Source organism: Hevea brasiliensis, chromosome 8, assembly GCF_030052815.1.
Source record: "Hevea brasiliensis isolate MT/VB/25A 57/8 chromosome 8, ASM3005281v1, whole genome shotgun sequence".
Taxonomy (NCBI): domain Eukaryota; kingdom Viridiplantae; phylum Streptophyta; class Magnoliopsida; order Malpighiales; family Euphorbiaceae; genus Hevea; species Hevea brasiliensis.
Window position 1 is genome coordinate 91353007 of NC_079500.1, and position 13593 is coordinate 91366599.

Sequence of the window (13593 nt, forward strand, 5' to 3'; positions counted from 1 at the left end):
TCTACCAAAAATTAAATTAACTGAAATTATCAGTATTAAAATATTTTCTGCAATAAGTGGTAATTCAGGTCGACCCCTAGAGACTGTGTTACTAAATTTCGTGCACTTGTGTAACAGGAAAATAAAAGGGGAGGGGGGGGGGGGTGTGGTTGTAACACTAAATCAGAAGAAATTAAAGAACTAAATTTAGGTATGAAACTCTCAATTTAAACAAACTTTAGTCCAAGGTAATTCGCATTTCAATGCATGACTCGATCATAGACAAAACAAATACAATCATCTCTTATTGAATATTTAACGTTGATTTACCAAACAACGAGATAAAACCCCTAATTTTTCTATACTCATCAATTCGAGTCCAGCACTCTTGTTGACTCTAATTATTAACTGAATTGGTATTAAGCAATCCTCATCAATTTAATAACTGCTTTAAGAACAGGAAGTAGTTAAGCTTGAACAACGATTTATAAAGCATAAATCATTTAATTCATCCTATTATTTCTTTAGTTTGTTATCGAAAACTTGGATCATAATCCATAATACCTAATGGCTAGTCACATTCAATCTTACACAACAATTATGGGTTATGAAGATGAACTAGTAAAATAATCACATCAAACAATTAACCAATAGGCCTTTTTAGCAAATCATTCAATAGATCAAAAATAATGAAATTGAGAAATAATAGATATTTAAAAAGGTATAATTTAAATTAAGGACCTGGTCTCACAAATTATGTATAAGAACTAGAATCCCTTGAGTAGAATTTAGAAACTTAGCCGCTCATGTTCATGACTTATAAAAAAAATAAAGTAAAATAATGAAGAAATCTAAAATTATGAACGTGAATGGAGAATGAAGGTGTGTCCCTCCGTTGCTTCCAAAGATGATCTTTATACTAAAAAACCTAATCCAAAGATAAGAACCGAACTTGGAAAATTTTTTGAAATTCAAAAAGACAGATTCTCTGCTCTGCAATCACGGCCAATTTTCAGCCGTTCTCCTTTCGATTCTGTCTCTAACTTCTTTAGAAAAGTTGTAGCCCTACTTCTTAGCTTTCCAACGAGTCCTCATTTGACCAAATCGGAGGTCTACAGCCCAAGTTATGAGCTAAAAACTAAAACTGTTTTTAACAGATAATCCAGCCCATAAATTTAATTTCACTGCCATTTTTAACCACCAAAACGATGTAGTCTTGTCTTCAGCCCTTCATTGAAATTGTAAAAGTGGTTCTTAAGGTTCAATTGGGCCTTGGTTTGCTTCATTTGGACATCTGGAGCTCTAGATATAAAATAAGTACCAAAACTGGTCGTGACACGTCAAGTGTGGGCTTTTATAATAGATTCATAGCTAATTTTGACAACATTAGAGACTGATTTGGGCTTTGGTCCCTCTTTGTCATTTGTAGTGCTCTGACTTAGCTTTTCAATGAATTAAACAGCATTGGATTTGGAGATCCACAACTTTAGAAACACTTGAAAAATATAGCAAAGGTCAAATTAATGCCAATGCTAAAAATTTCTTAATTTAACACAATTATTCTAACAACTCTCCAAAAATATGCCTAATTGATAATTATACTTTAATCAACTGAATTAGGCATAAAAATACACTAGAAACACTAAATATGATGGGAGTAAAATTATTAATTATGCACTTATCAATGCCAAAGTCTTCCTTCAATCTTCCTCAAATCTCTCCTCTTGAGCCTTCTTCTTTTCCCTAAATTTTGAGAGAAAATGAGCGTTGACAAAACCCAAAATCTATTCTCCTCCCTTCTTTTTAGCAAAAACAGCCCCTAACTAACTCTTATTTTGGTTCTTCTTATCCTTTTGGTGAGGTGTCACTCTTATCCTTTTGATGAGGTGTCAAGGATTGATTGGGTCAAAAAAAACTGGAAATACCATTTCCCAGGTAGGTTGTGCGTCTCTACTAATTCTCCCAGGCAGGTTGTGCGTCTTCTGACATCTCCCAGGCAGGCCGTGAGATATGGTTGAATCTCACAAGCAGGCTGTGAGATGCACACCCAAAAATGACTTCACAATTTTTCTCTTCTTATGGCCTAGTTGTGGGATTTCTTCAATTCTCATGGTCAGAGTGTGAGATATACTGCTTGAAACACTCAATTCAACCTTCAAAATTTCTTTTTCTTCAATTTTCACATTAGAAAACTTTTTTAACACAATTCTTGCAATAAAACAATAAACACTAATTAAATGAAATAAAATAAATTTGAAACTAATTACTCTAAAAATATTAACAAAAATTAACTAAAAAATCAAAATTGATAATAGAAACATAAATAAAAACTACATAAAAGAACTATGTATTAATAATTATTTATAATTTAAATTTAATTTTATTTGAAATCAATTTGTTTTTTAATAAGATAAGGTACAAGTTATAAGTCCGTGGGTTGGAGTGGTATGGGTTTAGCTAGAGGTGTCCAAGTTAAGTTTTTTCTAATATTTTATTAACAAAATTTTGTTTATAAAAAAAAAAGAAATTAATATCCCTAAGGTATATAAAAAGTTATAGGTTAGTCCTTTGTTTTTCTATAAGAAATGATTTAGTTCTTGTTATTTGTTCTATCAACAAAATGGTCCTATCCAAATTCTGTCCAAATTTATCATTATTTTCCATATAATTTTTTTAATTTCAAAAAATTGATGTTTTATTTTGTCAACAAAATGGTTGTTTCATCCAAAGTTTATATATAAATAATTATTTATTTTATATTTAAATATTTATAGGTTTCTAATTATTATAATATAGGATTATCTAAATATAAAATATTATTTAAATATTTAATTTACTTTTATAATATATAAACATATAAAAATATTTATAACAATCTAAATAATTATTTATTAGATATCTTTATATAATTATTTAAAATATTATTTTCATTAAATACAAAACAATGAATATAATATTTTTTTAATAATAATCTTAGTAAATATTGAATGATGAATTTAATTATAATTTATATATTTAAAATGAACATTAAATTAAAATATATTTTTTGAATTTATTTACAAATTATAAATTATTTAGGATAAAATACATTTTAGTTCTCTGTACTTTCGCACTTTTGTACTTCAAGATTTAAAGAAATTATAGTTGCAATTTAGGAATTTTACTACTATATCACTAGCACTTTATTGCAATTTAAGAATTTTACTACTATATCACTAGCACTTTGGGAGAAAGTGTCTGACATTAATCTTGCTGACATCAGTGTCAATGCTAACATGACATGCTGATATCAGTGCTGTTAGTAGTATGCCCTAGAGCATATCATTTAGTATGTATCATGTACATATTTTATTAATAAAAAGCATTTCCACTTTTCCGTTTACATAATATATTTATATGTAATAGAAAAGGTCCATCGATATTTTGTTAGAAATTTTATTCTTAAGTTGTTAAGAATATGAGTGACAGTATTTCTAGCACAAAGTATCATAAATAGGTTCACAATCGAGGATACTTCATAATAAGGACATGACTTATCCAGAAATATTGTATTCATGTTTGTTCCCAAGTTATTTATATGAGATATAAATAAGATGGAATGGTGAGTCTCATGCCATATAACAAACATGATAGGCACTTATACATGATAAGTAGGTCGAACCAGTGACACTTATGACAAACACATAGAGTTTACTCTTGTCAATGTATTGTCATAAATCATATTAGTGCATATAATCTTTAGACCTGAGATAGCACAGTTATCTTGTATATAGGTGGTTTGAGTTTAATACTGCTTTCATACTTGTACTATGTATGGGTATATGGGCATGTGTTGGCTCCCACTAGTTATATATGGAGGTAGGTGTTGATCAAGATGGAATCTGTTCCTCTAAGTAAATAGAGATAAAATCCTATATTCATTTAATTGTTCTTGATGTTTCAAGTTCCTGGCCAGGACAGATAGATTTAATCAGAAAAGAGTTTCTGATGAGAAAATATTTTAATCAAGAACTGGAATTAAAAGAGAACATAATATCCGTAACAAATGGGATTTGACATAAACCATGACTCCAGCTTGAGTTGGGATTTTGTAACAAAGAGATTCTAGTGCATGGTAACATATGATTATAGGTTCATTTAAGGTAAACCTTATTACTAATTGGGTGACCATGACATGCTATGCTAGGTATTAACCATGGTCTATGAGGTGTATAAAATGATTTAGAGAAATCATTTATGGTAAGAAAGAGTTCTGATGATATTAAGAGTTGATATCATATCTCATTGCCAATTAGTGATGAGCCTAGTAAGTCACACACATACACAAGTTATCACCTAATTAAATATGATTTAATTAATTAATTAAAGAGTTTAATTAATTAATTAAATAGGTTTTGTTTGCAATTAGATTTCAAAGTCCCTAGCATGACTTGAAACCAAATCTAGATTATTGGATGTATAGTATAAGTTAAATTTATATTTAAAGTGTTTAAATATGAATTTAATTAATGAGAAATTAATTAATAGAGATTAATTTTTATATTTGATATAAATTGATTAGAAGAAGAGAAATAATTATTTGGGGTTGAGAACTCAAAATTAAAACACAGGGACATTTTGGTTATTTCACAGGGTGACATGTGGCACCATGAGATGGTGACACATGGCATTACACATAAGCTTGCCAAATATTTTTTAATCATGTAAGATGATTAAAATTAAGATTAAATATAGGTTTGACACTTGGCACAATGTGATTGGGTCAATTAAACCTAGAACCAATCAGAGGGTGACATGTGGCAAGGGTTTAATGTGTTGACCTAGCTATATAAGTGTTGTTATAAAAAGAAAATAATACAACCAGCAGCTATTCTCTTTGGTGCCGCCACCCAAGAAGGTTTCTCTCTTCTTCATCTTCTTCTCTCATCTATTCCAAGAGATTAGCAAACAATCTCTTGAATCAAAAATACTAGAAATTGTTTCTAGTGTTCTGTTTACATCTTTAATCTCTTAAAAGGCAGAACTTGATTTTCTAAATAATAGAAAAAGCTTTAAAAGCTGTTCAAGGGCTGTCATAGATGTTCTTGGTGTGGACAAGCTAGAGGGACAACATCTGGTGTCCTGAAGATGCATCTCAAAGGCACAAATACACTGCAGTGCATCAATATGTTAGTGTGTTTGTTCTTGATTTAATCTAGGATTCTAAAATTAATCTGATTAATTTTAAAATCTTAAATGGCAAATACAGATCCAAAAACATATTAAAAGAGTTTTAATATGTTGTCTATCATTGAAATCAAATAGATAAAAATAAATCTTGCATGATGCATGTAACCCCAGGTGAAAATTTTTGAATTCAATGGTATAAACTTGTGTTTTTCATGCTTCCGTTTCTTCAAGCACCACGTCAAATGTTAATGCCATATCAGTAATTTTGATTCATTTTTCATTTTGTAATGTAAGTGCAAAAGGTTAAGGGTCTGTTTGGTTTAACTGTTGAATACAGCTGATAATTGTTAACTGATAGCTGTTACTGTTAGCTAATAGCGGATAGTTGGTAACTGATGATAGCTGATTTATGTTAAGTGCTAGCTGTTGCTGTTGATACGTAAAATGACTAATAAGGGTATATATTATATAATTTATTTTATTATTGAAATAAATATAAAATTATAAATTTATTATATTATATTATTTATTTCATTATTAAATTAATATATAATTATTAAATTAATATATTATATCATTATTATATTATTAAAATAAATATAAAATTATTAATCTATTATATTATATCATTTATTTTATTATTAAAAAAAGAAAATAATTAAATTTTTTAAAAAATAATTAAATAAATTTAAAAATATAGATAAAATAAGAAAGTAATTATTATTGTTGATAAAGAAAAAACTTAAAATTAATTTTAAGTTTTTAGATATAAATAAATATTTTTTATTTTATATTATTAATAAAAAAATATTTTAATAAAGTTGAAATGCATTAATTAAAATATTAAAATTATAAATGAAAAATATAAAAGTATTAATAATATTAATTTTTAAGTTAAATAAAAAAGGATAAAATGGTCAAAATAAAAAATAAAATCAAATCAGCTATCAGCTGATAAAAAACAGTTCTAAAACTAGAGCTAATACAAACTGCAGCTGATAAGTATTACATCAGCTGATAAGTACCACATCAGCTAACCATCAGCTATCAGTTTTATTTTTTTAAACTTATCAAACACTCTAGTTCAACTATTTGGGTGTCTATCAGCTATCAGCTACACCCAACAGGTGAACCAAATACCCTCTAAAAGTGCATGTTTCTTAATTGTCAATAAAATAAAGTTTAAGCCCTTGAATGTTAAAGCGTTAAAATTTTGAAAGTACACAGGAAAAAATTAGGAGAGAAAGAGAGGAAGAGAGAAATAAAAGGGAAAAAAAATAAAAAAAAAAAGAGAGAGGGAGGCATGAGATGACGTCTCACATCAACAACAATGATGATAAAAAAACAGAGACAACTTCCTTCTTCTTTCTCTTCCCCAAACCACCATTCTCTTTATTATTTATTGCAAAAAAAATAGTGAAGAGATAGAGAGGATTTTGTTTAGCACTTGTAAGTGCTTAGGGTTTATTACATTAGTGCAAAAAAAGATAAAGACTAGTCTTATCCTAGAGCTCATTCACATCTCTTTATTGCACATCAATAAGTAAGGGTAAGTGCGGCTTTAAAAAGAGTAAAGATATATAAATTTTACAGGATTTGACAATATGTCTATGTCCATGGAGTCACCTGCTTTCTTTTTACTCTGGAAAATATGCACCAAATGCTACTACTTGTACTCTCTTAAATTATATTAGGGATGCCATTTTATATAATTAAGGTTTTTTAAAGGTCCCAAAAAATTCAATTATGCCCTTTTCCCGTTAGTATAAGATAGCCTAACCCATTACAATTAGGATTCATAGTCTAAATAGGAATATATCAATCACAAAAGAAATCTTGTCTTTATGCCAACACGGCGGTAGGGCTTTACATGGCCAGGCCATGTAACTTGACAGCACCTCTAGTATCAATCAATGTCAACACAGTGGTGGCATTTTACACGTCCAAGCCTTGTGACCCTCTGAATAGAACTACTTGACACATATGCCATTACTGTGGGATTTCGCACGCCCAGCTGTGTTATCTTCTAAATAGCATTGCTCATAATACATAGGCATATACACTTGGCCATGTAACTCTTCAGATGCAAAATCCTTACAAGGCCAGGTCATATGTCTTCCTTACAACACACGCACAACATCCCCTTTTCCGGGGCTTTAAGTGTACAACAAATTTCTGAATATGAGCCACTCTAACTCAGAACACCCCTGGAAGCTTTGATTTTCTTGTTTACTTCCTATTTTAGTTATCTTCAGCGGATTTCGTTGCTACAATATAAGGAAATTTTGAATATTGCTATAACTTTAAAATGCTTATAACTTTTTGTCCCATAAAAATAATTCTAAAATGGTTACTCCAAAAAGTAGCAAAAGTTTTCAAGGTACTTCAAAGGAATTTATACAAATTTCTTTAGGAAGATTATAAAATACTCTCCGTGCATATAAAAATAGTGTCTTATCTATCAAAGAAAAGCGGACTCTCCTTATAACGTGGAGAGTGAGTCCTACATTATTGTGAAAGATGGTGCATATGCACTGGATACACTTAATACTCTTTCATTTCTTTACCTTCACATGGAGTAGCAACTAAACTTCTATGTAAACATTGTTTTTTCCTCTCATAAACCAATTAATATTCTTCATTTAATTTATTTAAAAAAAATAAAAAAAGGGGAAAAGTCAATGGAAAGGGGAAAAAAATTGTGAATTTTAAAATTAAATAAAGTTAATCCAGTCATTGGTTTGGCGTCTTAAATTTCTCCGTTGTCCAAAGCCATTGGTCTGATAACTCCCCACTCTGCTCTGTCTGCTCTGCCCAGGCCATTAATACTTAACTCTCCCTTCCCATTCTTCTTCTCTGCTCTATCCCTCCCGAAAACAATGTCGACAACAAGAATTTTTCTCCTTGTCTTCACACTCTTCTGCTTTACACCTTTCTCTCACTTCTCTTCATCAATTCTTGCAAAAGCTCTCTTTCACCACAGCACAGACGAAGCCGAAGCCGAAGCTGCAGATGTTTCTTCAATCTCCATCGGCCAACACCATAGGCAGATATCGGGGAAGCCGATCGTGCAGAGCATCTCTCCCGCAGTTGACGAAAAGGACGTGGTGGTATTGACGAACAACAACTTTAGCGAAATTGTTAATAAAAATCAGTATGTAATGATTAATTTTTATGCACCTTGGTGCGCTTGGAGTCAGAAGCTGGCACCGGAATATGCTGCGGCTGCTACCATGTTGAAGGGTAATGCTGTTCTTGCAAAAATTGATTGTGATAAAGAGACAAGGTTGGCGATGAAGTTCAAGATTGATGGGTGGCCCACTTTATATTTATTGATCGGCGGAGCTCACAAGGTTCTTTATAACTCTAAACGGACCAGGTGAGTTTCTGAGTTCTTTTAATACATAAATTTGGTAATCAAATAAAAGTTGAATAGAAAAACGAATTTAAAACCTATTTCATTATAATATATTTAATTGCATCATCTCAATTGCTGTATTGATTTTACTGAGCAAAGATGAATATATGATTATATTTACACTGCAGGGATGCTATTGTTAATTGGGTGAATCAGATAATGAACATCACTGTTCAAAATGTCACAACAATTGAGGATGCAGAACGTTTATTAGTAAAATCAAAATCTGTGAGAGTTTTGGGATTGCTAGACACTTTAGAGGTATGTTAGTGCCCATTTTCATGATATTTTCCATGTCCATACGTGGAATATGTTTCTTCCAATTTCTTGAAGAAAATATAAAAAAAATTAATGAAACAAAAAAAAAATTGTAATTCCCTATGACACTATTTAGCATATTAATCACTATATTTAGACGTTTTAATCATTCTACATTAAATAATGACAATTCAAATGTCATGAGGGACTAGACGCCAAGTTGGCCGTCGCTACTGGATACACTACTCGTCTGTTTGAAATTTTAGGGTGGTTGCTTAAAAAAAATACTTCTTTTAATATCTTAGCGACAGAATATTAGAAATTACTTATCGTTTACGGCGATCAACACCACCTAGCAAATTCCAACCCATCTGGCCTTCACCACCGCACCACCGTCCACTCAAGCAGTAACCTTTTTACTGTCTCAAGGAGGAAAATATTTAATTTTGCTTCACTGTGTCTGTCTGTGAATTGCACTTTAATTTCTATTTCTTTGAAAATAAAATATTATTTAAATTAAAAAGAATTAAAATTTTTATTTTAAATATAAAAATTAATTAAAAAGAATTAAATTAAATTCCTATAAAATTTAATATTTCAAATAGAGGATACTCCTGCTCCACATATAAATGCAATGAAATATGCTGGAACTAATCCCCACATATTTTATGTTTCCCATGCAGTACTCAGACTCTTGATTGTTTAGTTATTAATCATTCAACTCTCTGTCTCTCTGTCTCACGCACAAAATTGACAGGCTAAAGATAGTGAGGAGCTTGCTGCCGTCTCAAAACTGCATATTGATGTCAAATTTTATCAAACTACCAATGCTGATGTTGCTGAGTTGTTCCACATTGACCAGCAAATCAAACGCCATGCTTTGGTCTTGGTGAAATGGGAGGGTCTAACTCCTAGCTACATTGGTTATGGTTAGTTTCATCTATATATAAATAAATATAGTTTGTGCTTAAGAATTTTTGCTCTTCACAGTATGGTACATATTCTGCTCTTCTTCCTGCAGAAGGTGAATTCACCAGATTGTCAATTGGTGATTTTGTATCTATGCATAAGATTCCTTCAGTGATCCCTTTCACACTAAACAATGCTGATAGTATTTATAGGAATCGTATGAAACAGGTGAGATTTTATTTTAAGTCAATAATTTTTTTGATAGTAGAAATTTAGAAGTTATTGGTAACATTTTTATTCTTTGATTATCAGTTGTGGCTTTTCGCTCCTGAAAGATCATGGGAGGTTATATCCATATTTGAAGAAGTGGAAAAAGCATTCAAAGGAAATGTAAGTATAGTTTTGAGGGCAGGTTTCATATTTAGCTCTTGCACGCCCTCCTAAGGTGAAGTCTATTGGGCTTAAAGCAACCTCTTCTTCTATGACGAAATTCAACTAGTAAGAATTTTTTGCTACCACGTTAAGATGTTCAAATTAGAAGGTCAAGTTTGTGATTGAGGTCGCAAAAACAGGTTTTAACAACTCTAACAGTTATCACTTTCATTTTAGGTGCTTTGAATCTTATTATTTGATTTACTGCCTATCCAAGTTGTTGATAAAATTTTATATCACATAAGCTAGCTATATATATATCATACCTTGAAAATGTTTGTTTGAATATAACTTTCAACTATTAGAAAATTTGGGAAGATTTTGAGGATAGAAAATTGAACTCTAAATAAATTTTTATTGATCTTAATAAGACAATAGATAAAGGATGATAATTTAAGATGTATAGGATCCATCAAAGTAGCCAGTACATAGCACACTATATATAATACACTATAAGAAAATTAACATGACTTTTAGTGTTGCTAATTGATTTGTATGGCTTAGCGATGAGATTTTTAGCAACACACTAAATTTGTTGCTAATCCGTACATAATCCTTGAGATGATGTACTAGTGATTGATTTAGTTCATTGCTAAAACTATCATTGCTCAAAAGTATTAGTGACGTCTCAATGGCAAATGCGCCACTAATTGGCCGCTAAGCATATATAGAGTTGGATCCATAAATCGGTCACTAAAATTTAGTTTTTCTTGTAGTGATACCGATATCTATTAACTCGTGTAAAATACACTCGTAATCTAACTATTTTGCTAAAACTCTTTTCTACTTGAGTTCTTCAATCCGACTTGAATGAGATTGCTTTGATCTCATCTCCACACTTTCATTACCATGGCCAATTCTTTGAAGGGTTGAGGCTATTTATAGCCATAATTGGTCCTATGATTGATGATGGTGCGGAAATGACACCCCAAAAATTTATCAGTCAGTAAATTTCTCCTTACCACTTTCACTTGCTCTCTCTTTTACTAGTTTTTCTCCTCACTTCCTTGCTTGCCTTTCTCCTGTTGGAATGATGGCTGCTATATATAGAGCCAAGAAGCGAGCTTTAAATTAAGGCACATTTTGCCCCTTAATCTTAAAGGCAAGATACACCATATCATGGTCAAAGATATATGGAAGATTCATTCAAGATTGAATCTTGACCTTCACATGAGAAATTTTTGCAAGGCTTGGGTCATGGCAAGATTTTGCCATTTAATGTGAATCTTCATATTTTGCATTTAAATATGAATTAAAATCTTGCATATTTTATCTGGAAACTCTTTGTAATACATTTATTCACTTTGTGGGGTTTTATGTAGATTCTGTTTGTTCACGTGGAAACTAGCAATAAAGATTCTTATATAAGAGAGCTTAGTTACCAATTTGGCGTCACTGATGGTTCTCCAACAGTGAGTCCTCCGTACCCTAGTGTCTCTATTTTTCTTAAAAATAAAAGGAGAATGAGTTCATATTGAAGTCCTCTTCATGCATTAGACTGAATTTTGCTGAACTAAAAACTACATCATCGTGCAGGTCTTAGCTGTTTACAAAGTAGATTGGGATGCCAAAAAGTATAAATATGATGGTGAACTGACCTTAAGTGGTATTAAGGTACTTCGATTAATTCTCAGAATTAATTAAAGAGTAGGATCCCTATGATACTAATTATGTGCTGTTGTTATGTGCACACTGAGGTGGATGTAGTCATTTGCAGAGGAGTTTCTGGAGGAGAAGTTTCTGGGCAAGTTAGAACCAGCCATGATGTCTTTTGCCTGACGTCCATTTCACTATCATGCCGACCCTTAATCCAAGTTCCATTCTTCATGCATATTAGTATAAGGACCAAAATTAGCAGTAACTTGAATTTGCTTTGCTTCCTCTACTTTGCTTGGAAGTTTATTGGATCTTGTTTTGTTTGCTTGGTTTTTGCAGCAGCTTGTTGGCCTTTGGCTTTTGTTTGGCAGCTTCGCCTTTGTTCCCTTCCTGGTTTTATTTTCCTAATTTTTCTTTTGCCAAAAAAAAACTTGAATCAACTCGTTGTAAATACATGATGGGCTTTACATATATGTTCGTAACATCACATTAGTCCATAAAAAGGCAAATTTTGATTTCAAATGATTCATAATTCGATTTGGAATTGACTCATTTAAACGGACCGATTAACTTGAAATTTAACTAAAAAAATAAATTAGTAAAATTATTTTTTAAAAACGTAATATTTTAACTTATATAAATTAATCTGCAATCCAAAAATTGACTCTAATCTAACTAATTATATATATATATATATATATATATATAAAGTTTAAATTTAAATATTTTAAAACTATATAATACATTTACATAATTTTATTTTTAGTTGAGATATATATAAATATATTTTATTTTCAAATTCTATTCTGTAACATAAATAATGAGAGAACTATTTTTAATATGTAATTATTATTTTTATATTTTTTATTTATTAAATATAATATATTGATTATTAGCATTTATTTTTTATAGTAATTTTTTATTTACAATTGATTAATTTAATTCAAATTTTAATTGTGATTAAAAATATAATACACTATGTTTTATATTATTTCACAAAAATTATTATTATTATTATTATTATTATTATTATTATTTCTTTTATTTATTCTAATTATATTTTATATTTTTCTTTACATATATTTTATTCTGTCAATAGATATTTTATTATTATATATGTATTTTTCTTTTAAATTAAGTAAAATAAATTTTTAATCTCACTGATCCAATTTTTTTGGCTCCGTCCTTCACTCTTGTACAATTAACTCTGCTTATTAACAGAAGATAAGTGTTATTTGATAAATAACTGGTCATTATTATAAATAGAAAATTTACTTTTGAAAAATAAGTAGAGCAATTAAGTTTTTAATAAAAGAGATTTTTAAGACTTAATCTATTACATTATTTACAGATCGATCAATAATTTTTTTTTTTTATGTTATCATAGTTTATGATGGTTATCGATTCCACCAAAAATCAAATTAACTGAAATTATCAGTAATAAAATATTTTCTGCAGTAAGTGGTAATTCAGGTCGAACCCTAAAGACTGTGTTACTAAATTTCGTGCACTTGTGTAATAGGAAAAGAAAAGAGGGGGGGGGGGGGGGTTGGTGGTGGTTGTAACACTAAATCAGAAGAAATTAAAGAACTAAATTTAGGTATGAAACTCTCAATTTAAACAAACTTTAGTCCAAGGTAATTCGCATTTCAATGCATGACTCAATCATAGACAAAAGAAATACAATATCTCTTATTGAATACTTAACGTAGATTTACCAAACAGCGAGGTAAAACCCCTAATTTTCCTATACTCATCAATTCGAGTCCAGCACTCTTGTTGACTCTAATTATTAACCGAATTGGTATTAAGCAATCCTCATAAATTAATAA

The 13593-nt window shown here is 30.2% G+C and overlaps 1 protein-coding gene across 1 annotated transcript; it reads left to right on the forward strand.

The window, feature by feature from the left end:
- Positions 1-7902: 7902 nt before the first annotated feature.
- LOC110642553 (protein disulfide isomerase-like 1-3) lies at positions 7903-12131 on the forward strand. Its single transcript, XM_021794646.2, has 8 exons — positions 7903-8527; positions 8695-8827; positions 9582-9753; positions 9846-9961; positions 10046-10123; positions 11488-11577; positions 11702-11779; positions 11873-12131. Exons 1-8 carry the CDS (start codon positions 8028-8030, stop codon positions 11942-11944), a joined length of 1239 nt encoding a protein of 412 aa, XP_021650338.2. The 5' UTR covers positions 7903-8027; the 3' UTR covers positions 11945-12131.
- Positions 12132-13593: the final 1462 nt, after the last annotated feature.

Excerpts from the sequence above, each read along its gene's own strand:
- LOC110642553 (XM_021794646.2), top strand. The coding sequence starts at position 8,028 with ATGTCGACAACAAGAATTTTTCTCCTTGTCTTCACACTCTTCTGCTTT. Across the intron at positions 8,528-8,694 it reads TATAACTCTAAACGGACCAG|GGATGCTATTGTTAATTGGG; the intron begins GTGAGTTTCTGA and ends TTTACACTGCAG. Across the intron at positions 9,962-10,045 it reads ATAGGAATCGTATGAAACAG|TTGTGGCTTTTCGCTCCTGA; the intron begins GTGAGATTTTAT and ends TTTGATTATCAG.